This window comes from Equus asinus, chromosome 14 (assembly GCF_041296235.1).
Source record: "Equus asinus isolate D_3611 breed Donkey chromosome 14, EquAss-T2T_v2, whole genome shotgun sequence".
NCBI classification, from domain to species: Eukaryota; Metazoa; Chordata; class Mammalia; order Perissodactyla; family Equidae; genus Equus; species Equus asinus.
This window is the reverse complement of record NC_091803.1, coordinates 48,588,413-48,611,149: the sequence shown is the minus strand read 5'-3', so window position 1 is coordinate 48,611,149 and position 22,737 is coordinate 48,588,413. Positions and strand designations below refer to the sequence as shown.

The following is a 22,737-nucleotide window of genomic DNA, read 5'->3' as shown; positions in this document are numbered from 1 at the left end:
AGGAAGTCTGAGATATGCCCACGTCCCTAGCTAGGAGGGATACAGAACAAAGAAAGAGGTTTGGGGAGAGAGGAATTCCGTTTGGGACCTAAGAAGTCTGAGGGACCTGTGACGCACATTAGAAATGTATAGAGAGCCGCCCTGAGCTCAGAAAAGGGGAGGCTCAAGATGAAGAACTTTGGGGATCTTCGCTGTAGAGGTGGGAGTAAAGACGCCTAATGTTCCTTCTCACCCAAGAGGGATCTTCGTTGAAGAGATCAAAGAGAACTGTAACAGGCTGTAAAGACCAGGTGTCATTTTTCATGCTTTGGAAGAATATTCTTAAAAGCCTGGGGTGGTCCCCAGACATATGAAATAGCACCAGCGTTCTCACTGTGAATTTAGAAGTGCTTTACTTTTTGAGGGGGATGCACAGCACTGCCAGCACCTTCCAACCCTGCTCAGCAGCTTAGAAGATGCGAGACCAGTTAACCTCCTCTTCCTTGAATTTTTTCTTAAACAATTTTCTCCTCCTTCTGCCCAACAATTTCTCAGGTCCCCAGTCACTGCAGCTGCTCTGGTCTAGCACGCCCACCCTGGTCCGTGCCCTCTCCAGTCCTTCATGGGTGCTTATCTGCGGAGTCTGTGCCAAGCACCCTGGGAAAAAGAAAAGCTACAGCCCAGTGGGGGAAATGAGACAAGCATACCAAGAAAACAGTTAAATAATAAAAGGATTTAAATAACAGTTCACCTATCCACCTGCTCTGCTGCCACCCCTGAAAAGCCCAGGTGTGGGGAGGGTCTGCCCATACTGTCACCTGCTGGCCTTGGGTCTGTCTTTTGCTCCTGATAAAGCCCATCTGTGTCTGGGGCATGAACTCTGGAAGTGGAAAAGCCCTCACCGACAGCCACCGTGGAGGCACTCATACTGCTGCCTGTGGTATGAAGTGTCATCAACAACAATACAGCCCCCCTTGTGTTTCTGAAAGACCCTAAGTCTAGATACCCCCGAGAACCATCTGGCAAAGTAAACAATGCAGTGTTCACAGTGGTGCAGGATTATTGGCATTTCTGATTCTCTTCTTTTTGGTTATTACAATGTCTATTCCAGATAAATCCTATTGCTTCTGTCATGAGAATTACTTCTAATTAAAACAAAAATTCTTCTCCTTAGTTCTTTGTTCCTGCAGGAGCCAGTGAGGGCAAAGTAAGGGTTCAAGTTTGAATGACTGTTGCTCAAACAAAATAGCTCACAGCCAAACAGGTCACAAGCAAGCCAGGCCAGAGACACGATGCCTCAGTTCTTTGTTCCTGCTGGCACTGACAATGCAGGCCGAGCCATGACTAGGTCCATCTTTGCAAACCTTGGTCTCTCCATCTTTAAAAAACGAACAGACTAGTACCAGCCCCAGCTCCCTGACAGGTGCAATTTACCAGGGTGTGCCTGACACTTAGAGCACTTCAGGGAGAGGCCTTGTGAGAAGCCAGTGTCCTGGCATACAGCCAGCCGTCCTCAAACATCTGAGTGAGAGAAACTGCCAGTTAACTTCGCCACCACAAACCGGCAGAGATCAAACCTTCCCCTAGAAGCTTAAGTAAATAAAATCTTCCCTTTGTGCATCTTGTATTTAATTCAGAATTAAGCAGGTTTGCTGTTAAGTAGTACCTAAAAGACATATCCTTTAGTACCTAAAATATTGCCTGTAATTTGTCGAAAGAAATACTCATCCGTTTTATTCTACTCGGAAAGTTGTTGCCTTGCTAAAAATAAGTTTGCAGAGAGCTGTGGAAGGTCATCATTTCTGGTGTCCTTTGATAACGTATTCCACGATTTACATTTAAGTTTCTTCCCTCAGTTCCCACTCTGGGAGAAAAAGAAAAACAAAGAAATTGAAAAAGGATTAAAAGGCTCCCTTTCTTTTTAATGAGATGCAAAGAAGGGGGGATTGGCTTAATTCCACATGATCAAATTAAAATTTATTGTTAATTTGTCAGTTTGTAAAACTAACATCAATTTATACACACCACAGTACATCATAAAATAAAAAGTTTAACTCTTCTACGAGTTACTCTGTCTCAGAAAACAAACGACCTGCAAACTGGATTACAAGTGTCACCAGAATTGCTCCGGAATATGACAACCGTTATACAAAGACGGCACAAATCCAAGAGCACACGCGGCAACCAGAACCTTCCCTATGGCTCTGCAAAGGCTTTTGGACGCATTCGATGGGCATCAAGTATCAGGCGGGGAGCCGGTTCCGACCTGCTGACACTCCGCTCCACCTTCACCGGGTCCGCGCGGCCAGGTGCGCCATCCCGTCCTTCAGGCTGGGGACGCCAAAACCGGGACAGAAACGGGCTAACGCGGCATCAAGGCCCGAGGGTGGCCTGCTTGTTCCCTCGCTGCCGGCCCCGCGGGCAGCCCGTCAAGTTCTCGCCCCCGAGGCAGCCGCGGCTCCAGCCTGCTCAGCACGGTCGCCCGGCTCCGGCGCCTCCTCTTCCAACACCCCTCTCAACCAGCGGTCCGCGGTGGTCTCCTCCCTAAAGAAGCACCAGATGACGAGCACCATGAGGGACAGGCTGAAGGGCAGCACCCTCCTCCAGGGCCGCTGCTGCTCCTTTCCCAGGGAATGCTCCACCGTCCAGCGGGACGGGTTGGCTGTGCTGGAGGAAAACTGAATGGGGCGGTTAGGGTCGTCCTCTTCCTCGCTCTCAGCCGCGGGCGCCCGAGCCCGGCCCCCGGGCGGCGGATGCAGGCTTCGGGAAGACCAGCGCGCGAGCCTCAGCGCTCGGACGGCCCTGGAAGAGAGGGAGAGTGAGCGCGCCCACCCGCCGCGCCCGCCCTCCCTCCCTCCGCCCCGCCGAGCCCGCGCGGAGCTCACCCGGCAGCCGGCGCCCGCAGGACGTGGCTCATCGCGACCCCGGCTCCACGCTCGGCGCTGCGGCGCGCCGCTCGCGTCACTTCCGTCGCGCGCGCGAAACCGGAAACCGGACGCTGTCCCAGGCCTCCGCTCACGACTACAGAACGTGGGCCCAGTCGCGCAGCGGAAATGACGCGCCTTCTCCGGCGGCCTCTTCCGTCGCAGGTGCGGTCCAGGGGGAGCCGCCGAGGCATGGCGGGAAGTGTAGTTCTCCGCCGGCCCCAACAAGCAGCCGGTCCCTGGGCTGCGGCGCCGGGATTGGGGCCGGCACGGCGGCGCGGGGCGGGGTGAGGCGTGGTCCTCGCGCACTTGGAGCGGGTCTCCTCCGCCGGCCGGGTCACCCGAGATCGGCGCTTCGGCCCCCGCCGCGCACCCTTCCCGCCGCGCCGGCGCGGGTCCTGGACGCCTCCTCCCGCGGCCTGCGACGGCGCCTGGCTCTCTTCATAGGACTCCAGCCACAGCAATGGTCCTCTCCATTAGTGTCTCCACTAGGAGGGGGCCTCGAGCATAGAGCCTACCCGCCGGTCCTCCCCGCCCGCCCGGGGCACCCGGCGTCCAGCACCTGTCCCCACCCGCGTCCTGGGCCTTCTGCTGCCCCGCGCCGTGCAAGAGGGGCCCCGTCTACACCCGGAGCCGCTCGGCCGGGATGGGCAAACTGCTCGGCAAGACAGGCTTGCTCAGCCCCGGGGCCGCGACCCCTCACCCAGCGCAGCAGGGCCCGCCAGCGGCTCTCTCGGAGGCCGTCCCACCCCCGACACATCCCCCTCCCCAGGCCGGCGGATTCCCATGTGCGCGGCCCAGCCCGCCGTCCTCCCTGTGGCTGAGGCTGCCCCGTGCTCCTGGGGGCCTTCCCGTCCCTCCACCTTCAGGAGTCAGACTGGGAGGTGTCCCTCAGGCTGTCCCGGAGCTCCCTGCTCTGCCTGGTTCCCCAGTCGGCTTCATAGGTCAGCTGCTGGAGCCTCCGCCCTCAAGGCAAACTGGCCCTGGCTCTGCCGAGTCCTCCTGTCTGAAGGCCACATAGGGGCATCCAGGCATCCCCACGGACTCTGGGGATGTGTTGGGGGTGACTTGGTGACAAAATCAGAGCAGGAGGCCACTTTGTGAACTGTAATGTGCTGCCTGCGGAGTTCAGCAACTCTGGTTCTGGAGTGCCCCTCTCTTGCACCTTTCTTCTGGCCGGAGAAGCACCAGACTTGGGACCAGTTCTGCGCCCCCTAGGAACTCTCAAGACATTAGGGCAAGGGTGGCGGGCTGGAGGTGTTCTGAGCCCAGCAACATCTGGGAGTCCTCCCCACTGGGGGAAGCCTGGCCCTGGATGCCCATCGGTGGCTCAGCTCCCAGCCATGACTGTGTTCAGAGCTGCTGTGTCAACAGAAGCACCTGTGTGCCCAGGTCCTCCTCACTGGGCCCTACCCCACCTGTTCCACCCCAGAACCCCACCTGGAGTCACTGCCAAACCAGCTCTCCCACAGGAAACCCCAGGAACACCCACTGTGAGCAGGAGAAGGGGCCTCAAAAGTGTGGGGAGGATGGGCCAGAATCATCCTGGTATGCAGCCTGGAGGGCTTCCTGCAGGAGGTGAAAATCAAACAGTGCTGAGGTTAGAAGTGAAGTTGACTGCAGCTGATGCAGCCACCTGGATGGGATGCTTTAGGGTATCTGGGCACAAGCTCCCCAGGACAGCAGAGGGGAGGCAGAGCTGGGAGGTGAGGGCGGGGTCTGGGTCTTCACCCCAGGGCGGGGCAGCCTCCCAGGGCTTAGAGGGGCCACTAAGCCCATCTCAGTCTGGGTTACTGCCTCAGATTGGTGACAGAAATAAGACGCCCTGGACGAGCAACTTAACCCCTCGAGAGTCTGCTTCCTCCACTGTGAAATGGGCATCTCGTGTCCTTCAAGGACCGGCTGTACGCCTGGGAAGCCCTTGGCGGGTCCCTGGGGCAGCTGTCAGGATTGATAACAGGACTGCATGGAAACGTCCATCCATCCCGAGGCACTGCCACCGCGTTCCTGGGGCGCTCTGCTAACAACGTGAGCAGATCCATGTGTCCAAACCACCCACTCTGTCCCCATCTCCAGCGAACACTTGGTCTCTGTTAGGGGTGAAGGCACAATGCAGAGGACATGGGTCCTGTGGAGTCTTAAGAAGACAGCAGCCCCTGACCTCCGGGAGCTGGCCTGGCGCTCACAGCTGGGGTCTCCTGTTGGACATAATTTCAGAGAACATCAATATTGGTCCAGGCCACACTGTGACCGTGATGGCTTAAGACAAAACAAGACCCCTCTGTCACACCTGAACATACACCAGACATGGACGTGACCCAAACCTCAGAAAGACCGAGCACCCCCATCCTGGCTGGCGAGAGGGACGGCCACCTTTTACCAACCACGGCTGGAGCCTCGCCTCGCCTGCCCCCCTCCTGGATGAGATGTGTTAAGATGCTGCACTGGGCTGAAGGGGTCCCCCCAACTTCACGTCCACCTGGAAGCTCAGCATGTGACCTTTTTTGGAAATAGGGTCTTTGAGGATGTAATTAGTTAAAATGAGGTCATACTGGATAGGGTGGGCCCTAAATCCAAGGACTGATGTGCTTACAAAAAGAGGAGAGGACAGACACACACAAGGAGAAGGCCACGCGAAGGAGGCAGAGACTGGAGTGACGCCCAGGACTGCGGGTCCCACTAGAAGCTACGAGAAAGGCCTGGAACAATCTCCCCCGGAGCCTTCGGAGGGAGTGTGGCCCTGCTGACACCTGGGTTCCGGATTTCTGGCCCCCAGACTGTGAGAAAATAACTTTCTGTGGTTTTAAACCGCCCAGTTTGTGGTCCTTTGTTGGGGAGGCCCAGGCGCCTGGCACAGACCCCCAGTCAGAGGCCGCCTGCTTCCCGACAGCGTCGAACCCAGAGCAGAGCCCCTCACCCAACGCTGGCTGGACCCACTGTCCTTAACGCCTTCCTACTGAGACCCACGGCCGCGCTGTGCGTTCTCCCTCACAGCAAGGAGCGTAAACCCCCCTGTTCAACCATAGGTGTGTCCCAGTGGCCTTGGGCTGGAGGGCAACGATGGCCCAAATGCTATGGTTTCTTTGACCCTCTGATGCAGTGGAGCCCCGAGTGGGGAAAGCCACAACCAGGTACGTCCCGGGGCCCCTGTGTCTCCGGGGCCCTCCCCTCCCTGAACCGGCAAGCCCCAGCCAGGCACTCGGTGACAGGTGCCTGCACTGCCAGCGCTGCCAGCTCTTGTCCAGGTCCCCTCACCTCCCCCTCCCCCCCCAACCCCTGGGGCATAAACCAACACCTCAGCTTTCATTATCTCAAAGCACACAGAGAAACCTCACACGAGGCCTAATGTCCCACTAATGGGCGGGGAGGCTGCAGCCCTTGTGTGCCCAATGGCGGGAGTAATTTACTGTAGCGCCACTTGAGAGCTGACATATTGGAGCTATTGATTTTCCCCGGGAAGATCAATATGGGGTGCGTGGGGACAGGCAGGTCCACCGCCTTCGGAAGAGCAGAGCCTTTCTCCTGGGACTGAGACCTGACGACAGGGGTAGGGGCTGGCGGGGGCAGGGGGCACAGAGCTCCACAGGGCCCGACACCACCCGCAACGGGAGGCCGTGGGAACAGATGCTGGGACATATGCTCGGCCCAACCCTGGCAGCCTGAGTGCCTGGGCCCCCAGCCCCACTCCAGGGGCCCCAATGGGTGGCCGGGGCTTGGGACACCCGTGCCACTCGGCCTGGGCCTGACTGGCTTCCCAATATCGGGCTGGACATGTGTGGGCAGTGATTTTGGAAAGCGTGTCTCTCCACTGACCCAGGGTCCTCTCAGGCTGCCGTCCTCCAGCCCCACTCCCCAGGAACGAAAGGTGGAGTTCAGTCTCACCTGCCAGACTCCTGGGTCCATGTGAACATGGCTCAGACTCAGGAGGGGAAAGGAAGGGGATGGTTCATTGACACCCCTCCTGAGACCCCAGGTCTGCTTCTTACATCTGTCTCATGCCTGTCCCCCGCCCTCCCTCCCTCACACTGTGCCTTGTGGGGTCCCATCACTGGTTGCTGGGACTTGTGCTCTGGCACCCACCCTGGTCTCCGGTCTCAGGCCTCCCTTGTCTAGATGTCTGCCCCGCGCTGCACTGTCCGTGTTCCTCGTCCCAAACACCTATCTGCTCGTTTCTCCCTCACTCTAGAATTCTCTGTTCCAGGCTGGAGTCTCCTCCTTGGTCTCTGGTCAGGCAGAGAAAAACATTGGGATTATGCCAGCAAAGAAGGACAAAGGGCTGGCTGGCTGTGGACAGTCTTCCCGTGGCTGGCACGAACGGACCATTTGCGGGACCCAAAGCCCCAGCTCCACGGACGGGGGGCCTAAGGTAGAGACCAGGATGGAAGGGCAGCCTGTGGGGTGGGGGTGGAAACCACGGCCCTCGAGAGGGAGCAGGCCCTGGGGGTGGTGACCATCAAGCGCCCTGCTCCCCACGAGAGCCCCATCCTCGCACTGAGATTTGGTCCCAGCGACAGAGGGAAGAACCGAGTGTGCGGGCCATCTTGGCTCCCTGTGGCCGGGAGGAAGGTCCAGGAGGTCCTGCAAGCCACTCAGACCCCTTTCCAGCCGACACTTCCCGCTGTGAGTGTCCTGTTGCTGCTGTAACAACAGGGCACAAACGGAGGAGCTGAAAACAACACAGATGTATTATCGTGCAGTCCTGGAGGTCGATGTCTGCGGGGCCACACTCCACTGGCTCCAGGGGAAAATCACTTCCTTGCGTTTTCCAGGTTCTAGAGGCCGCTCCATTCCTGGGCTCGGGGCCCCGTCCACCCTCAAAGCCTTGGCCCTCTGCCTCCGCGGTCACACTTCCTCTCACTCTGACCCCCTGCCACCCTCTTACAGGGACCCCTGTGATGACAGTGGACCCACGGGATAATCCGGGATCATCTCCCATCTCGGCGTCCTCACCTCTGCCGGGTCCCTTTGCCATGTGAGGTGGCATGTCCGCAGTTCCTGGGGATTATGGTATGTATGTCTTTGGGGCCATTGGTCAGTTGACCACAGGGGTGTGGGCTCTGCCTGGGTCTTTTCCAGGCTGTCGCCTCTGCTGGAACGTCTTCACTTCCTGCAGCTTGGCTGGGTGAGCTGAGCTCCTGCTCCCATCACTGCCCTGGGATCGACCTCCTTCGTGAAGCCCCCTCCTCTGGTCACTCACCCCAGGGGCCGGGACCTTCTCGAAGGCAGGGCTGTGTCTCATCTTCCTCAGGCCACCCCCACTGTCCAGGCTGGGCCACTTCGGCAGGCTGGAGGCTGAGTCCAAATGCTCTCCTGGGGCCTCCACGCAGCCTGCACATCTCATGGCCCCTGTGGCCTCACCCCCTCGGGGCTGAGCAAGGTGGAAGTCCACTAGCAGACCCCGGGTCTGTCTCCAGCCCCTTCACAGGCTCCGGCCCTGACCTTCCCCGACGATCAGCAGGGGGCGCTGCGGCTACAGCTGGGGCAGCTGTGGGCCCCTCCCCTGGGGTCCAGCCTGGGTCCTGGGCCATCACTGCAACCCCCCTGGGCCAGCAGGGAGGCAGGGGCTGTATCTCGCAGAGAGGGAGCCTGGGGCCCCAGCAGCCTGGGAGCCACCTGGAACCCCAACCCCGGGCCTCCTAGAAGTCTTGGCTGTGCTGGGTCAGAGAGAGGCCAGCAGCACCACTCCACAGCCAGGACCTGGGCAACAGTGTCATCGCGCCCCAGAGTCTCTGGGCAGAACCCTGGCCATGCCTGAAGTCAGTCTCTTGGGGACCAAGGTCCAATGCGGACTGGACTCACAGGTCTGCGCTGTGGGCTGCTGGGAGGGCTGGCACTCGCACCCACAGAGCTGGCATCCCTCCCCTCTCCCTGCAGCCTGCTCCTGGGGCCTGCAGTGGCCCTGCCCCTCGCCACCCCTCTCCTTGGTCCTGCCCCAGGCAAACAACCTGGTTCTGAGACATCTGCCATGTGAAGACCCACTGATGGCAGGCCACCAACCTGGCCCAGTGCAGATCTCATTCTTGGGGTGGACCTTGCCATTTCCTGGTCACTCCCCCAAAAGCTGGGGGTCCTGACTTTGGGTCCAAGCACTGAGCACCTGTGTTGGGCCCTCCACATGCCCGAGTAATGACTGGCAGCAATCAGCATGGCAGACTCGCCCACCGGCCCCCACTTGCAAGAAAGGCCTGGGTCCCTGTCCACGTCCCACCTGTTACAGAGTGTCACTAGGTAGGAGAGGCACCATCCCTGCTTGAAGGACGTGGAGCCTGGAGCTGAAGGGCAAGGACCCAGGGAGGGGTGGAGTGGCATCCACATCCTCCTGGCCCCATGGATGGGTGAGCCCGCACGTCTGGAAGGCAGATCAGGAACCTTGTGTGACCGTGGGACCTGGGGCCAGGCACATGCCAGGCTGGGAGGGGCTGCTGTCCTGTCCTCAGAGCTTGGCCCACCAGCAGTGGCAGCTTTGGGAGTCACAGTGAATGGGACTCTGGAGTCCTCCCAGTGGGCATCTCCAGGGGCCACATCTGGTGAGTGACAAGGTAGGGGCCACAGTCACATATGGAGGGCCCTTATTGAGCTAAATAGTGTCCCCCAAAACTTGTGTTCGCCTCAACTTCAGAGTGGAACCTTGTGTGGAAATAGGGTCACTGCAGATGCAGCCAAGGGAAGGCGAGGTCAGAGTGGAGGGGGCCCTGAGTCCAATGACGGGCGTCCCTGCAGGAGGAGGGAAACGTGGACACAGACACCCGTGGGGGGATGGCCATGGGACCACAGGGAGAGAGGCTGGGATGATGCAGCTACAAGCCAAGGAATGCCCAGAGAGCCACGGGACGGATTCCCTCCAGGGCATCCAGAAGGGACCAACCCCCACCCATGCCTTGACCTTGGACTTCTGGCCTCCAGACCATGAGAGTATCCCTCTCTGCTGTTCTCAGCCCCAATTTGTGGTGATTGGTTTACATGGGCCCCAGGACACTCATCAGCACCACAGGGCAGGGGCTGGGCACCAGGGAGGTTGGGGCGTTGGGGAGCCACAGATCCTCTGGGGTCCTGCTGCTGGTGTTGGTTGTAACCCATCGGGGAAGCTCAGTGAGGACACCCCACAGGCAGGTTCCATGGGGCTGGGGGTACAGAGCCCTCAGAGGAAGGCATGGGAGCCAAAAAAAGAAGCAGAGAAAGGAGGTGCCCTCTCAGCTTGGCCCCTGGGGACAAAGCTCTGTGAGCGGTGGGGGAGCAGGGGTTCAGCTGGATTTATTGCAAACGCACCTGCAGCTCTGGGACTGCAGGAGGGGCTGGGCGGGAGCTCCAGGGGCCTCACTTGCATGAGCCCCTTCCCTGGCTGGTGGTCCCCAGCCTCCCTCTCTTGGCCTCCCAGGTCTTGCGGCCGTCCCGGAGCCCTGTTCCCTGGAGCACGGCAGAAGCAGGATGTCTTCTAGAGAAGGCTACTCCAGAAGTCAAAATAGCATGAAATTTAATTTTCCGCCTATTTGACAAGGCTGGGTCCAGGCCCCAGTGAACGGGGAGATAAGGGTCCTCTGCCGGGTGTGAGCCAGCTGGGACCGTGGCAAACACTCCACGGTCCCCGGGCAGGCCATACTCCCCCCGCGGGGCCTGGTTGCCGGGCGCTAAAGCAAACGGGCTCTGTTTGCCGGGTCTGCGATGACAATGCAGTCGCCAAATATTTGCCAGCCTGGCCGGCTGTGGAGCCCGCCTATAAATGCTTGAGCCCAGGTGGAGGTGGGCCTGCCCGGTGGGAGCTGCAGGCCTCAGCAGGTAGGAGTCAGGCGGGAGGGTGCTGGTGGTAGCGGGGGGTCTGGCTTCCTCCCCCTCCCTTCTGCTCGGATGGTCTTTGGAGACCACCCACCCACTGCCGGGTTGCCAGCAGGGCTGGGCCATCAATTAGGCGTTGTTGGGGCAAGCACAGGCTTGGGGCAGGAAGGGAGCTAAGTCTTGGCTCCCCAGGAGCGACCATCGCCACGGTCCAATGCTGGGGCCACGGGACACCCCGGCAGGGAAGATCAGGAGGCCAGCGTGGCCAGAGGGGGCAGGGAGAGGGGAGGCCTGGGCTGCTCCCCGCCCTCCCAGGTTGGCCTGACTCTGCCTGACGCCTGTGCACTCACCCGGCCCCCTCAGGGGATGAGGTCAGGTTATTTTCTGACAAGCAGTGAGCCCCTCTCCCTCTCTCAGCACCACCTTCCCTTTCTTCCTCCCTCCTGCCTGGGGCTCTTGCCAGGAGGCCAAAGGGCTCTCCCACCTGCCTCCCCGCTCAGCCCAAGGGGCTGGTGGCACTTGTCTTGGGGGTGGGGGGGTGCTCCGGCATTCAGAATCAGCCCATCCTATCAGTCACTTCCCAAATTCCACCCCCGCTCCAGTCCTGTGAGCCCCAGGCCCACACGCCTTCCCCACCTCCCCTGACCCCAGGAAACCCAGGTTAGGCATGCCCGAGGTGTCCTCTCTTCCACCAACCTCCCCCCGCAGGGAGCAGATGAAAGCCCGGGGCATGACAGCGTTTATTAAAATTAGATGGGACAGGAGCACTGACACCAACTCTGAGCATCCCCTGGAGCCCCGGAAGCAGCTGGCTGAGGCAGCAGGCCCAGCTCCTGGGCTCAGTGTGGGCATCTCAGGGACGAAGAACCCTTCCAGCCCCAGGCACCATGTGACGGGCCGAGGGTCCCCCTCTTCCATCTGGCACCTGAGCCGAGGACCGGAGCAACCCCACGCTGGGATCAGTCTCCGGGCTCCAGGGCCCCAAACCCACCAGCACCCCACCCCTGGGCCAGGTTCCTTCCTACCTCCCCTGCTTTGTTCCCCAGTCTCGACTGTTCCAGCAGCACTGTCCCCTCACCCCGCCTCCCTGCGCCTGCCAACCACCCCCTTCCTCTGGCCGGAGACCGTCCCATGGGCTCTCCCCCTCCATTCCTGCCATGCCCACCCACCCAGGGTCCCATCACACACGGTTTCTTCCAAGCTCAGTGCCCTCTCCAAGCACAGGTGGCCCCACAAGCCTGTAGTGACCCATTCCCTGGGGAGAGATGCAGGCCCTGACCACTAACCTGCCCCTTCTCCACCTCCCTCCCCAGCTGGCGCCTGCTGCCCCAGAGGCCCCAGAAGCTCGGCGTAGAGGAGATGGCCGCAGGCGTGATCCAGCCGCTCTGTGACTTCCTGCTGCCCCTGCCATCCCATGGGCCCTTCCCGCCCTCAGACCCAGAGCCCCCAGACACTTCAGAGGAGGAGGAGGAGGAGGAGGAGGAGGAGGAGGAGGAGCAGGAGGAGCAGGAGGAGCTGGAGGTTGAGGGGCCAGGGGCCCGCAGCCCAGCCCCCCAGAGTTCAGGTTGGGCCTCAACTGCCCCAGAAGTGGCCCCTCTGGATCCGAGCGGCCCCGAGACGCCGCTGCGGCTGCTGCAGTTTTCCAGGCTCATCAGCAGTGACATCCAGCGCTACTTCGGCCGCAAGGACAGGGGACAGGACCCAGATGCCTGTGACATCTACGCCAATGGCCGCCTGGTGGGCAGCTCAGCCGGGGAGCTGTACTGTGCCGACCTGGTGCACCTGGCCCAGGGTGGGCCCCCTGATGACAGCGTGGCTGCCGAGCCCAGGGTCCGCTTGCCCGGGGGTCCCCAGGGGCAGGTGCGGGGGCCGGGCCTCGGTGGGGCCAGGGCACAGCCGCTGGGGCCCCTGGCAGAGCTCTTCGACTATGGGCTGCGGCAGTACCCGGGGCCCCGGGCATGGGCTGGCCGCCGGCTGCGGCTGGAGCAGAAGTACGGCCACATCACCCCCATGACCCAGAGGAAGCTGCCCCCCTCCTTCTGGAAGGAGCCAGCGCCCAGCCCCCTGGGCCTGCTCCACCCAGGCACACCAGACTTCAGCGACCTGCTGGCCAGCTGGTCAGCGGAGGCCGGCCCCGAGCTGCCGGGTGGAGGTGCCCAGGCCCCGGAGGGGGTGCAGCTGGCCGAAGCCTAGTGAGCGGGCTGGGGTCAACGGGGGTGAGACGGAGGCAGCAGGGGTCCAGACTCTCCTGATCCCTCTCCTGGGAGCCCCCCGGGGCCCTCCAACCAGGGTGGCCACTAGCAGGACAAACCAGCTCAGGCGGGGACTTCTCAGGCCCAGGAAGAAGGGCTGGGCTCATCCTGGGGCCTGGAGCTGCCACAACCAGAGGCCACCAGGGCAGGGAACGGGCAGGAGCCACAGTCCTGGCCACCCTGGCCCTCGGCCCTCAGAGCTCTGCCCACAGTGGGGAGGACAGGGCAGGAGCTGTGGCCTCTTGGAGGCCATGGGCTCAGTGGGTGAACACATGGTGCCCCCCACTGGGCAAGGCTCATTCTCCATCCAGACCACTGCTCTCCTCACTGCCCATCCCCCTGGCTGGCCCCAGCACGGTGCCTCCGCACAGTCCCGCAGCAGGTGGCTACAGCAGAATGAGCCGAGGGTTTTCATGGACCGGCAGGAAGCGGGGGTGCTGCCCGAGGGCATAGGTGAACACGCTATTTGCTCCCTCCATGAGGGCAGGGAGAGCCACTTCCTCCCCGGGCACCGCACAGCCGGCAGCCATGGACCCCGAGGCTGGGCCACCTGCCTGCTAGGGGGCCCAGCTAGGGGTGAGTGGGGCTCCCAGGCCACTGTGCCTGTTGGTGGGAAGCCCCAGTAAAGTGGGTGGGCCTGGGGCTCAGCTGGCTTGGGCAGAAAGGGGTTCTGGGAGTCTGGGGACAGACAGGCTCTGGGAAGGGTCCCCTTGGTCACTCCCACTGCCTGTGGCGTCCTGACCCCCTGGGTGGGAATTCTGGGCTCTGACAGGAGCAGGAGCTGGCACATTTATTTCTGGGAAAGGGGCAAGGACATGAGCTGTTGGGCAGGCTCCCAGCTGAGGGACTTCTCCAAGACCGCTCTTGGCCTCCGCTGGGCCACCAGGCTCAGGAGGACCGACTTCCACCTCAGCCACCTGCTCAGAGATATGGCTCACGGCTCCTGGATCCTGCCTCTGCCCACTGCCCTCGGGGCCTCCCCCAGCCCCGAACCTGGACCTGGAGGGGTCTCCAGAAGGTGACTCCCCACTGCTTACCTCACGGCCTGATACACACCCCAGCGGTTCACGGGGACCACCTCGCTGGCGGCCACGTCCTTGATGAAGAACCGCTGCCTCACCAGCGACATGAGGACCCTCCTGCTGCCCAGCGTCAGGGCCCACGGGCCCTCCTCACTCCACAGGCGCATCATGCTCTCCCGCAGGGTGGCCATCTCCTCTATGCGCTGTGGACGCAGTGGAGCATGGGGGCGGGAGGGGGGGAACTGACGCAGGAATGCAGGGGGTGGGGGATGGGGGGGCAACGGTGAATGGGGTTTATCTCCCTCTGGGCAAACCAGGGCCTTATCTGCCCAGAAACGCTGCCTGGGCCAGAAACGCAGACAGACAGACGGCCAGGAGCGGGCCAGGCTGGGAGGGGCAAGGGGAGGTGGGAGTCAGGCTCCACCAGAGGAAGGCGGCCACCCGCAGAGCCTGGGAACCCCGTGGAGCCACAGGGGCCAGGTGAGGGTCCAGCCTGGGGCCACCTCTCACCAGCTTGGTTTCTGTATTAAACCTGAGGTTCTGGACGGCCTTGTTGTCCCGGACGCTATTTTCCAATTTCATTATTTGGTTCTGAAACTAAATGCGGCCCCCATTCGTGGGCATGGAAGTGGGGAGTCTACGGGCCTGGGGGCAGCCCCCCTCATTCACTCAGGGCAGGAGCTGGCCTGTGACACGTGGGTCCTCGCCCCTGGGTGGGATCCGGGGCGTGTCACAGCCCAATGAGAAGGTGGGACCCGGCTGGTGCTGGGGGCCGCTCCTTTCCCTGCAATTGCTGATGCCCCTCAGCATTTGGGGGCTCCACAAAGGTGCCCCCACTTGGTATTCCTGGAGGCTGAGACATGCAGAGCCACCCAGCAGGACAGCTGGTTCTGCGAGTCTTGACGCCCCCGCATGAGGTGTCCTGATCTGAGCCTCCCTGGGGCCCCATGAAGGGAACTGTCCTGTCTGAATCAGGTGACCGCCCACTCTCCTGAGTGCAAGGGGCGCTGGGGCCCGAGGGTACCGTAGTCAGCTTGCCCTGGATCTCGGCGATCTTCCGCCCAGGGTTGCCCTCCCTGAGAAGCTGCACGGACGACAGCACAGCAGCCAGCTCCTGTCGCATGGCCCCGAGCTCGAACTCTCTGTGGGCACAGGAGACAGGGGGCTGCCAGGCTCTAGGGGGTGCCCGGGGGGCAGGGTGGGTGGAGGGAGGAGGCCCTGGGCAGAGCACAAAGATGCTCAGCCTTGTCACCCCTCCAAGGGGGACTGGGGGTCCCCAGCAGGTGACAGAGGGAAAGGCTCAGGGATACGTGCAGGCTGCAGCGGTGTGCACCAGACCCAGGCTGGGGAGGGGTCGGAGCTGCCACAGGTGCTGGGGGCTTGGGGAGGAGCGCTCTCAGGAAGCCTTGCTGATGCACCAGGCTTGCTCTGAGACAGCTGCACCCTCCTGGGGAGGGGACCAGCCCTGCTTCTGATGCTCAGCAGAGCTCACTCCCCTCCCCAGGGACCACGGTCCTGCCAGGCCGTGGCAGGGGGTTCGGGCCCTCACCTGGTTTTGGCCTCGGCAGAGATCTTGAGGTCTGAGTCGCTCCTGTGGAGGACGCACTTGTCGGAGACAGCCTCTATCTGAAACGAGGAGCCAGGGGCCAGCGGGCAGCTAAGGGGGGCACAGAGGGGCGGGGGAGGCTGCAGCCCCAGCCCTCACCCACCTGCCGGGGCAGGCTGTCCACTTTCTCCCGCACGTCCCTCAGGTGTGCTTCGGCCTCCTCCCGGCACCGGGCCAGGCCCTCCAGGGATTTCCGCTCTGCGCCTTCCCACTCACTCTTTGCCTGGGACATGGAGACTCAGTGAGGGCCAGAACCCAGAGATGGAGAATGGACAGACAGACACATGGGGCCCACTGGAGCCAGTAGGACCCGAGACACTTGCACCCACGCAGTAGAGAGCTCCTGGACAGCACGGGGCCCCCACGTCCACCTCTGACTCTGAGCATGTCCACACAGACCACACGCAACCCCAGGAAGTCCTGGCCAGGCACATCTGGGGACAAGGTCTTCCCAGACAGGGCCACCAGGCTGGGCAGAGCCACATCCGTAAGAAGAAGGCCTAGCTCAGCCCCCTCCACATGCCAGCCCCAGCTGCCCACGGGAATTGGTAGGGACTGGAACAGAGGGCAGACAGCCTGCCCACACCCGCAGGAGAGGGGCTGCAGGGCAGGCCAGGGGGACCCAGCCCACAGCCAAAGGGTGTACATGTGCGTCCACAGCAGCGCCATCCAATCACCAAGAAGGGCAACAGCCCAGTGTCCGTCAGCTGACGAATGGATAAACCAGTCGGTCCACCCACACAGTGGAATTTTATTCGGCCATGAAAAGGCATGAAGCACTGACACACGCTAAAACACGGATGAACCTCAAAAACACGCCGCTCTGGGAGAGAGGGTGTGAGCCCGTTTCTGTGAAACGTCCACAGAAGAGGCAAACCCACAGAGACAGAAAGCAGATGAGTGGGTGCCAGGGGCGGGGGGCAGGAGGAACGACAGGGAGTGACCGCTAACGGGACAAGGCTTCCTCGTGGGGTGATAAAAAGTTCTACAGGGGCTTGTGCTGGTGGCTGTGCAACTGTGAATCTAAGAAAAACCACTGCACTGTATGCTTTTAAAGGGTAGATTGTGTGGTGTGTGAATTAAACCTCAATAAAGCTGTTAGAAAAAAGGAGAAAAAAGAACCCTTGGGGCAGAGGCTGCCTCGCGGCTGGCCGAGTCCCCTGAGTGGTGGGGCGTCGGCCTCTGAAAGTTTCAGCAGCTGACCTCTGGCCTCTGGGGCTCAGAACCACCCTAGGCTTTGCAGACAGTAGCTGTGTGGGGGTGGGAGGCTTGGGATCCGCCGGTCAAGCCTCCACCCTCAGGGATGGCTGGGGAGCAGGAGGGGCGCCAGGACCCCACCTGTCTAAGCATGCCCTGCCCCGACGCAGCTCTGCTCTGCTCACCTCGCGCAGCCTCAGGCTCAGCGTCTGCTCCTGCAAGTCCAGCCTCCAGCTCAGGGCCAGGAAATGGTCACTCAGGTCCTTCACCTGCCTGACGAGCTCAGCCACGGACACCTCCAGGGCCTGGCTCTTCTCTTGGAGCTGCGGGAGGCCAGGCTGAGTGTGGGTGCCTGTGTGGGGACGGGGGGTACCCTGCAAGGAGACCTGACTCGGTCCCTGACGCCCTCACCAGCTCCAGCACGCTGTGTGTCTCCTGCTGGGCCAGCTCGCCGGCCAGCTGCATGGCCTCCAGGTTCTCCTGCAGGTAGGCGGCCAGTTCCTCAGCCTGGCTTTCCTCCAAGTGCCCCTTGGCGTCCCTGGGGGTTGACGCCATCAAGAGACTGTCCCCCAGCTGAGGCTGGCCTGCCCCTCATTGCTGGGCCAGGGAGGGGAGCCTGGGTGCTGGCCCCAGAACCTTTTAGGAGAGCCCAAGGAGCAGAGGATGGAGTGTTATCACAGAGGCCACCAAGACAGGGCTGCGTCCACTGCTGCCACACAGAGTTCCCTTGTGAAAGACAGGCTGGTGGGGGGACACCAGAGGGCAGCTACTCTGCCCCAGGGTGCCCCACTGGGCCTGGTGCTGGGCTTGGGATGCCAGACTCGGGGGAGAAGGGCCATCCCCTCCACCCGGCCTGACCGACACCTACCGGGCCTTCTGCTCAGCCAGCAGGACTTGGTTCAGTGACACCTGATTCTGCTGCACGAACTTGGTCAGCTGGACCACGGCCTTGTCCAGGCCCTGGCACTGCTCCAGGAGGTGGCATTCTTCCTGCTACTGTGTGGAGGCGGCCTTGAGACCTGCGCCCCTGGACACCCCAGCCCACGCCTAGCCCGCGGCCACCCACCTTGCGCTGCCCCCACAGGGCCTGGACTCGCTCCTCGTCCAGCTCCTGGAGCTTCTGCCACCTGCTCTCCAGCTCCTCCCGCAGGCCGCTCTCCGCCTTCAGCCTAGCGCTCTCCGAGGTCTTCATTCTCTGTGGGGGCACCACCCCTGTCTGTTCGAGCCCGGCGAGTGCAGGCGGCCAGGCCCAGCTGCCCACGGCTCCCACCTTCTCGAGGGCCAGGAAGCTCTTCTGCAGGAAGCCGCACAGCTTGGCCTCCCTCCTGAGGAAGCGGAGACTCATCTCCTCTCCGAGCTTGGTCACCTGGGCCTGCGGAGGGAGGTCCCCGTGGTCACCGTGCAGCCTCCGTGCTGGGCATCTTCCTTGCCACGGCCACCCCTGACCACTGCGCCCTCATGGGCTTGGTTGTTTTCTTGCCCAACTATCTTCATCAGAGGGAGCTCTGGTCCTGTGTCCACTGCTGTCCCTGAGCCTGCCAGAGCCCGGCCCGCTATACCCTCCTGAGGAAGGAAGGGCAGGGACCACATGTCCCCACAGAGGGCCAGGCACAAGGGTTGTGAATGTCTGAAGACCGAGCTCCCGTGGGTCCAGAACACACTTTGTGCTCTCAGTGACCACCAGATGCCACCCAGGGAAGGTGGCACAGCAGCCACCAAATCACACCCAGAGCTGGGAGCCTCTGGCAGGGAGGCCAAATGCACGTCAGCACAAACTTGTGCACATGTACACACATATATGCACATGTGTGCACACAGTCACACAAAAGCATGCACACTCAGACACATGTGCACATATAAATCCAGCGCATCCACACACACACATGCACACAATGCACACAATGCCTACACTCCCACACACGCGCATGCATGCACACGCCCTTGCCCTCTCTCCCTCCTCCACATCAGCTCCTTTTGTGCTGCACCAAGGTCCCGGGGGAGCACTAGTGGGGAGTCAAAGCCCAGCCAGGCCGTCTCCTGGCTTCACACACCCGCAGGACAGCAGGCCCTGGCACAAGGCACCTTTTCTGCAGCCACAGATCCCTCCCAGGGCCAGGAGAGCTGCCCACAGCCCACAGAGCAGCTGTGCCCTAAGCCCCTACCCCATGTGGGAGGACCTAGGGCAGGGGTTGGCAAGATCTTGCTGTAAGGAGCCGGAAAGTAGATGTTTTAGGTTTATGGGCCACAGGCACTCGGTCCCAGCTCCTCAGCCCTGCGGTACCAGGGCAAAGGCAGCCGTGGACAATATGGGTGTGGCTGTGCGCCAATAAAACTTTATTTACAAAAACAAGTGGTGGGCCACAGTTTGCTGATCCCAGCCCTAGAATGCACTCGGGGAAGAGGCAGGCACCCCATGAGTATGCCTGGCATGTCAGGAATCCCTGGGCCCAATGCTTTCTGGAGATCCTGGGCCGGCAGGAGGCAGGCAGCCTCTCGATGGAGCGAAGACACTAGGTTCCCAAAGGGCAGCGGGAGGGGACGCCACCGAAGCTGGGCAGCCGAGCTATGTGGGCAGCAGCTGGAGAGCACTCGGCCCCCGGCCTCCCCTCTGCAGCGCAGGCCCTGGTCTCTATTTGCAGAGCTGAAGAGGCCAGGTCTGGAGACGTGCCTGCCTAGTCCCCTGCACTTCCTAGGGCCATGCGCGAGGGAAAACCACCCCAGCCCGGGACTGGCCCCCCAAGAGATGCGTCTTCAGGAAGGAAATTTCTACTTCACCTAGAGGGAAGCACTGAGATTGAAAATAGCCACAGAAGGGCTTCAGGGCTACGATGCTCTGCTTCCTGATCTGGGTGCTGGTTATGCGGGGAGTGGGGAGCAGAGGCTGAGATGGCGCTAATGAGGGGACTGTAATGAAGGCCACACTCCATCTCAATGCTGCCCAAATCGGCAGCCACGGGCCATGCGTGGCCACTGAGCATTTGAAATGTGGCTCACATGATCGAAGAACTGAGTTTTAAATTGTCTAAAATGCTGGCTAATTTCAATATGCAGAGCCATCTGTGGCTAGTGACTGCCGTATTGGGCAACACAGGACTGGGGTTGCCCCTCAGGTCTGGTCACATGGACAGAACCAAACAAATTGCTGGAACAAGGGAAGAACCACCGACAGGAAGGAGAGGGGCTGGGCAGCATCGGGGTTTCTTCTAGATGGACCCTCTTGCCGGCCACTCAGCTGGCTGCACGGATGCCAGAGCCCTGTCCGGCCCAGCCTCCCTCCAGGGTACCTGCATCCTGGCCACCTCGTGGTCCACCCTCTGGCTAGCTTCCTCCTGGCTCTTCTGCAGGGCACCACAGGCTGCCTCCCGATCCTGTTCCTCCTGCTCCAGCTTCCCAGTCAGCTTGGCCAACCTAGGGGCAATGGCCACAGGTCACAGCAGTACAGCCAGCTGGAGGGCTTGGCTGGGGAGCCACAGGGAGGCTGGCAGGGCCCCTGAACACTGAGTCCTTCTTGGGCTGGGGCCTGCATCTGGGGGTCCTTGGCTGACTTCCAGGCCAGTGGAGCAGGAGGTATACAACCTGCTCTGGGCAAACAGAGAGGGCAAGGTGCTGAGGTCCCTCTCCTTCCCAGACGGTGAGAGCTGGGTGCCAGGTGGGCATGACTAATGGGGAAGGGCAATGGGTGGGGGTCCTGGGCTAAAGTCTCTTTCCCCCACAGAGGGTCCACAGGGGGTTTGAGGTCTCGTCAACCAGCAGCTTGGCACCGGGGGCCGGAGAATGCTTGCCCTGCCTTGGTGACTCCCACACGACCACACACCGTGGGTCCAGAGACAGCCCCCCGGGAGGGAGGCGGGCAGCGCCCACCTGAGGCTGGCCTCCTGCTCAGCGCCCTTCCGCTCGGAGTCTTGGAGCGCCTGCTTCCTCCTGATCTGGGTCAGGGCCTCCCGGACCTCCACCAGCCTGCCACACAAGAGCCGCTTCTGCCCCAGGCCTGCCCAGCCCACCCTCCTGGTGGCGAGGAGCAGCCGGAGCAGGCTAGGTGGCGTTTGGGAGCTAGGGGCCCAGCTGGCGGGCCGCAGCAGCAAGCTTCCCCGCTCCCAGGTCCCTGTGGCTGCTGAGCTCTTACAAACCCAGACCTGTCTGAGTCAGGCAAGATGTGTATTTCTTAGCTGAGCAAGACAACTAGCGGGGGGAAACGAGGCTGATGCCTCAGCTGGGGGGGCACCTGTCACAGCTTTCCCAAAGCCCCTTTCCCTCCCACGAAGGCCTGCACCACAGGTGTGGGGTACCTCTTGTCCAGGGCCTGCATCTGGTTCTGGAGGCTGGGGAGCTGCAGGCAGGAGGGTGTGGGCTGAGCGCAGGCCTGGGGCCCCCACAGCCCAACCAGCACAGACACAGGACCCCGGAGCCGGGCATCAGCGATTCGCTGGGCTCCAGGCCTGGGCAGCAGGGGCTGAGCTGGGCTCAGGGCCCAGGAAGCAGCTGCCCTGACATCGGGAACAGGGGAGCCTGGCCTCTGGGTGGGGGCTTCCTCCTGGCCAAGGGTGGCTCACCTCGCAGGCCTCCTCAGGGCCCCGAGCCACTTGCAGCCCCTCCTGCTGCAGCCTCTTCAGCTCTGAATCTTGCAGCTGCACGCAGGCGCGCACCTGGAGCAGCTCCCGCAGCAGCCTCAGCATGGAGTGCTCACAGCGGTCCTTGTGTCCCCGCAGGGACACCACCTCGGCCTGCAGGTCAGCCACCCTGGCCGGGGCAAGGTGCCGGTCGGGTCAAGCCACGCTTGCTGGGAGCTGACAGTGTGGGTGGCCCGTCCCTGCTCCCCACGGGGCTCACCACTGTTCTAGCTGCTTCCAGCGCTCGGGGGTGTCCTGCTCCGGGACAGAGATGGTGGATGTCTGGCAGCTGGGCTCACACCTGCCTGAGATCTCCTCCAGACTCAGGGCCTCAGGGCTGTCTAGCCCCTCCTCCAGGAGCCCCAGGTCCTCCAGGGTGATGGTGCTCAGCTGGGAGGGGAGCGAGGCCCCCAACGAGGGATTGCTACCAGCTAGCTCTGCAAGAAGGCACCTTGGAGCTCACCCCTCGGCCTCCTGGGCCAACGAGGGGTGCCAGCTCGCAGGTAGAGCGCAGGATCACACGCACCCAAACCCCTGCAGCAAGTGCCCAGCGAGCTCACCTTGGCTCATCCTGCTGTCACACAGCCCAGCCCAGGGAGGCTCAGCTCTCGTTGCCCCCCAGCAGGAAGCTCAGGTTCCGAGAAGTCCAGGCCCCTGCCTGAGGACACACAGCACTGTGCAGGAGAAACAGACACCCCGCACAGGCCCTCCCCTGGACTGTTCTCCTGGCTCTGGCCCAAGTTGGCCCATGGCTCACCTGATACGGCTTCACCAGCAGCCTCCACCTGAAGCTCTGACTACTGCCGAGGCCTTGGGCCTAGCGCCCCATGGCTGCCCAAAGCTGGACACCAGGGCACTTGGGGTATGGGGGTGGGGCGGGGTGGGAGGTTCGCGGATGGAGGCAGGGAAGTCAGGGGCTGGAAGGCCCTGGAGGAGCATGTGGGGTGTGAAGAGGTGGGCTCATGCGCTCACATCTTATCTCCTTCCAAGACAATACCAAGGTGGCAGAGGAGCCGCTCGGCAGGGGGTCCTCCTGGAACCTTCCTTCCCTCACCAGAACCCTGTGAGTTCACACCCCAACTGCCAGCGGAACCTGAGCCCTCAACTTTCTCCTTCCTGCAAGGCCTCACCAACCGTGCGTTTCTGGAAGGATCTGAGGGGGTACCCTTCAGTCGGCTGGTGGAGGAGTAGCTGCGGGCCTGTGGTCAGGGTCAGGAGGCATGCCCAGAAGCAATCGATGGCCCTCTGGTCATAGCACCAGAGCAGGGAGGCCGGGAGCCCCAGTCTGCACCCCAAGAAGAGGCCCCATCCCAGAGAGGGTGCTCGCCTCACGTGTGGGCTGCACCGGTGACCTCAACTTTTCTAGCAGCCACAAGAAAG

At 61.9% G+C, this 22,737-nt stretch overlaps 3 protein-coding genes across 4 annotated transcripts; 1 reads left to right on the top strand and 2 right to left on the bottom strand.

Annotated features, from left to right (window-relative positions):
• Positions 1-1,869: 1,869 nt before the first annotated feature.
• UQCC4 (ubiquinol-cytochrome c reductase complex assembly factor 4) lies at positions 1,870-3,850 on the bottom strand. Its single transcript, XM_014848922.3, has 2 exons — positions 2,865-3,850; positions 1,870-2,781 (listed from the first exon to the last, which is right to left on the bottom strand). The coding sequence occupies exons 1-2, from the start codon at positions 3,095-3,097 to the stop codon at positions 2,409-2,411; spliced, it is 606 nt and encodes a 201-aa protein (XP_014704408.3). The 5' UTR covers positions 3,098-3,850; the 3' UTR covers positions 1,870-2,408.
• Positions 3,851-4,740: 890 nt separating this feature from the next.
• Positions 4,741-14,669, top strand: PERCC1 (proline and glutamate rich with coiled coil 1). Of its 2 annotated transcripts, XM_044746397.2 has the most exons (4): positions 4,741-6,034; positions 7,105-7,269; positions 7,788-7,910; positions 11,987-14,669. In XM_044746397.2, exon 4 carries the CDS (start codon positions 12,033-12,035, stop codon positions 12,864-12,866), a length of 834 nt encoding a protein of 277 aa, XP_044602332.1. In that variant the 5' UTR covers positions 4,741-6,034; positions 7,105-7,269; positions 7,788-7,910; positions 11,987-12,032; the 3' UTR covers positions 12,867-14,669. The 2 variants fall into 2 exon arrangements, with proteins under 2 accessions (XP_044602332.1, XP_070341363.1); XM_070485262.1 differs by lacking the exons at positions 4,741-6,034; positions 7,105-7,269; positions 7,788-7,910 and adding an exon at positions 10,157-10,676.
• CCDC154 (coiled-coil domain containing 154) lies at positions 13,716-21,927 on the bottom strand. The gene is made up of 17 exons (XM_070483997.1): positions 21,918-21,927; positions 21,578-21,815; positions 21,301-21,487; positions 21,037-21,077; positions 20,612-20,707; positions 20,035-20,158; positions 18,021-18,122; positions 17,817-17,945; positions 17,619-17,743; positions 17,162-17,288; positions 16,936-17,073; positions 15,657-15,776; positions 15,497-15,573; positions 14,972-15,089; positions 14,458-14,544; positions 13,963-14,150; positions 13,716-13,842 (listed from the first exon to the last, which is right to left on the bottom strand). Exons 1-17 carry the CDS (start codon positions 21,925-21,927, stop codon positions 13,716-13,718), a joined length of 2,034 nt encoding a protein of 677 aa, XP_070340098.1.
• Between the last annotated feature and the right edge of the window lie 810 nt (positions 21,928-22,737).

Coding starts and splice junctions, on each gene's coding strand:
- PERCC1 (XM_070485262.1), top strand. CDS start 10,621: ATGCTTGAGCCCAGGTGGAGGTGGGCCTGCCCGGTGGGAGCTGCAGGC. Junction 10,677..11,986: donor GGAGCTGCAGGCCTCAGCAG/GTAGGAGTCAGG, acceptor CTCCCTCCCCAG/CTGGCGCCTGCTGCCCCAGA.
- UQCC4 (XM_014848922.3), bottom strand. CDS start 3,097: ATGCCTCGGCGGCTCCCCCTGGACCGCACCTGCGACGGAAGAGGCCGC. Junction 2,782..2,864: donor CTGCGGGCGCCGGCTGCCGG/GTGAGCTCCGCG, acceptor CCTCTCTTCCAG/GGCCGTCCGAGCGCTGAGGC.
- CCDC154 (XM_070483997.1), bottom strand. Junction 21,078..21,300: donor GCCCTGAGGAGGCCTGCGAG/GTGAGCCACCCT, acceptor TCCTGCCTGCAG/CTCCCCAGCCTCCAGAACCA. Junction 15,574..15,656: donor TGGACAGCCTGCCCCGGCAG/GTGGGTGAGGGC, acceptor TCCTCGTTTCAG/ATAGAGGCTGTCTCCGACAA.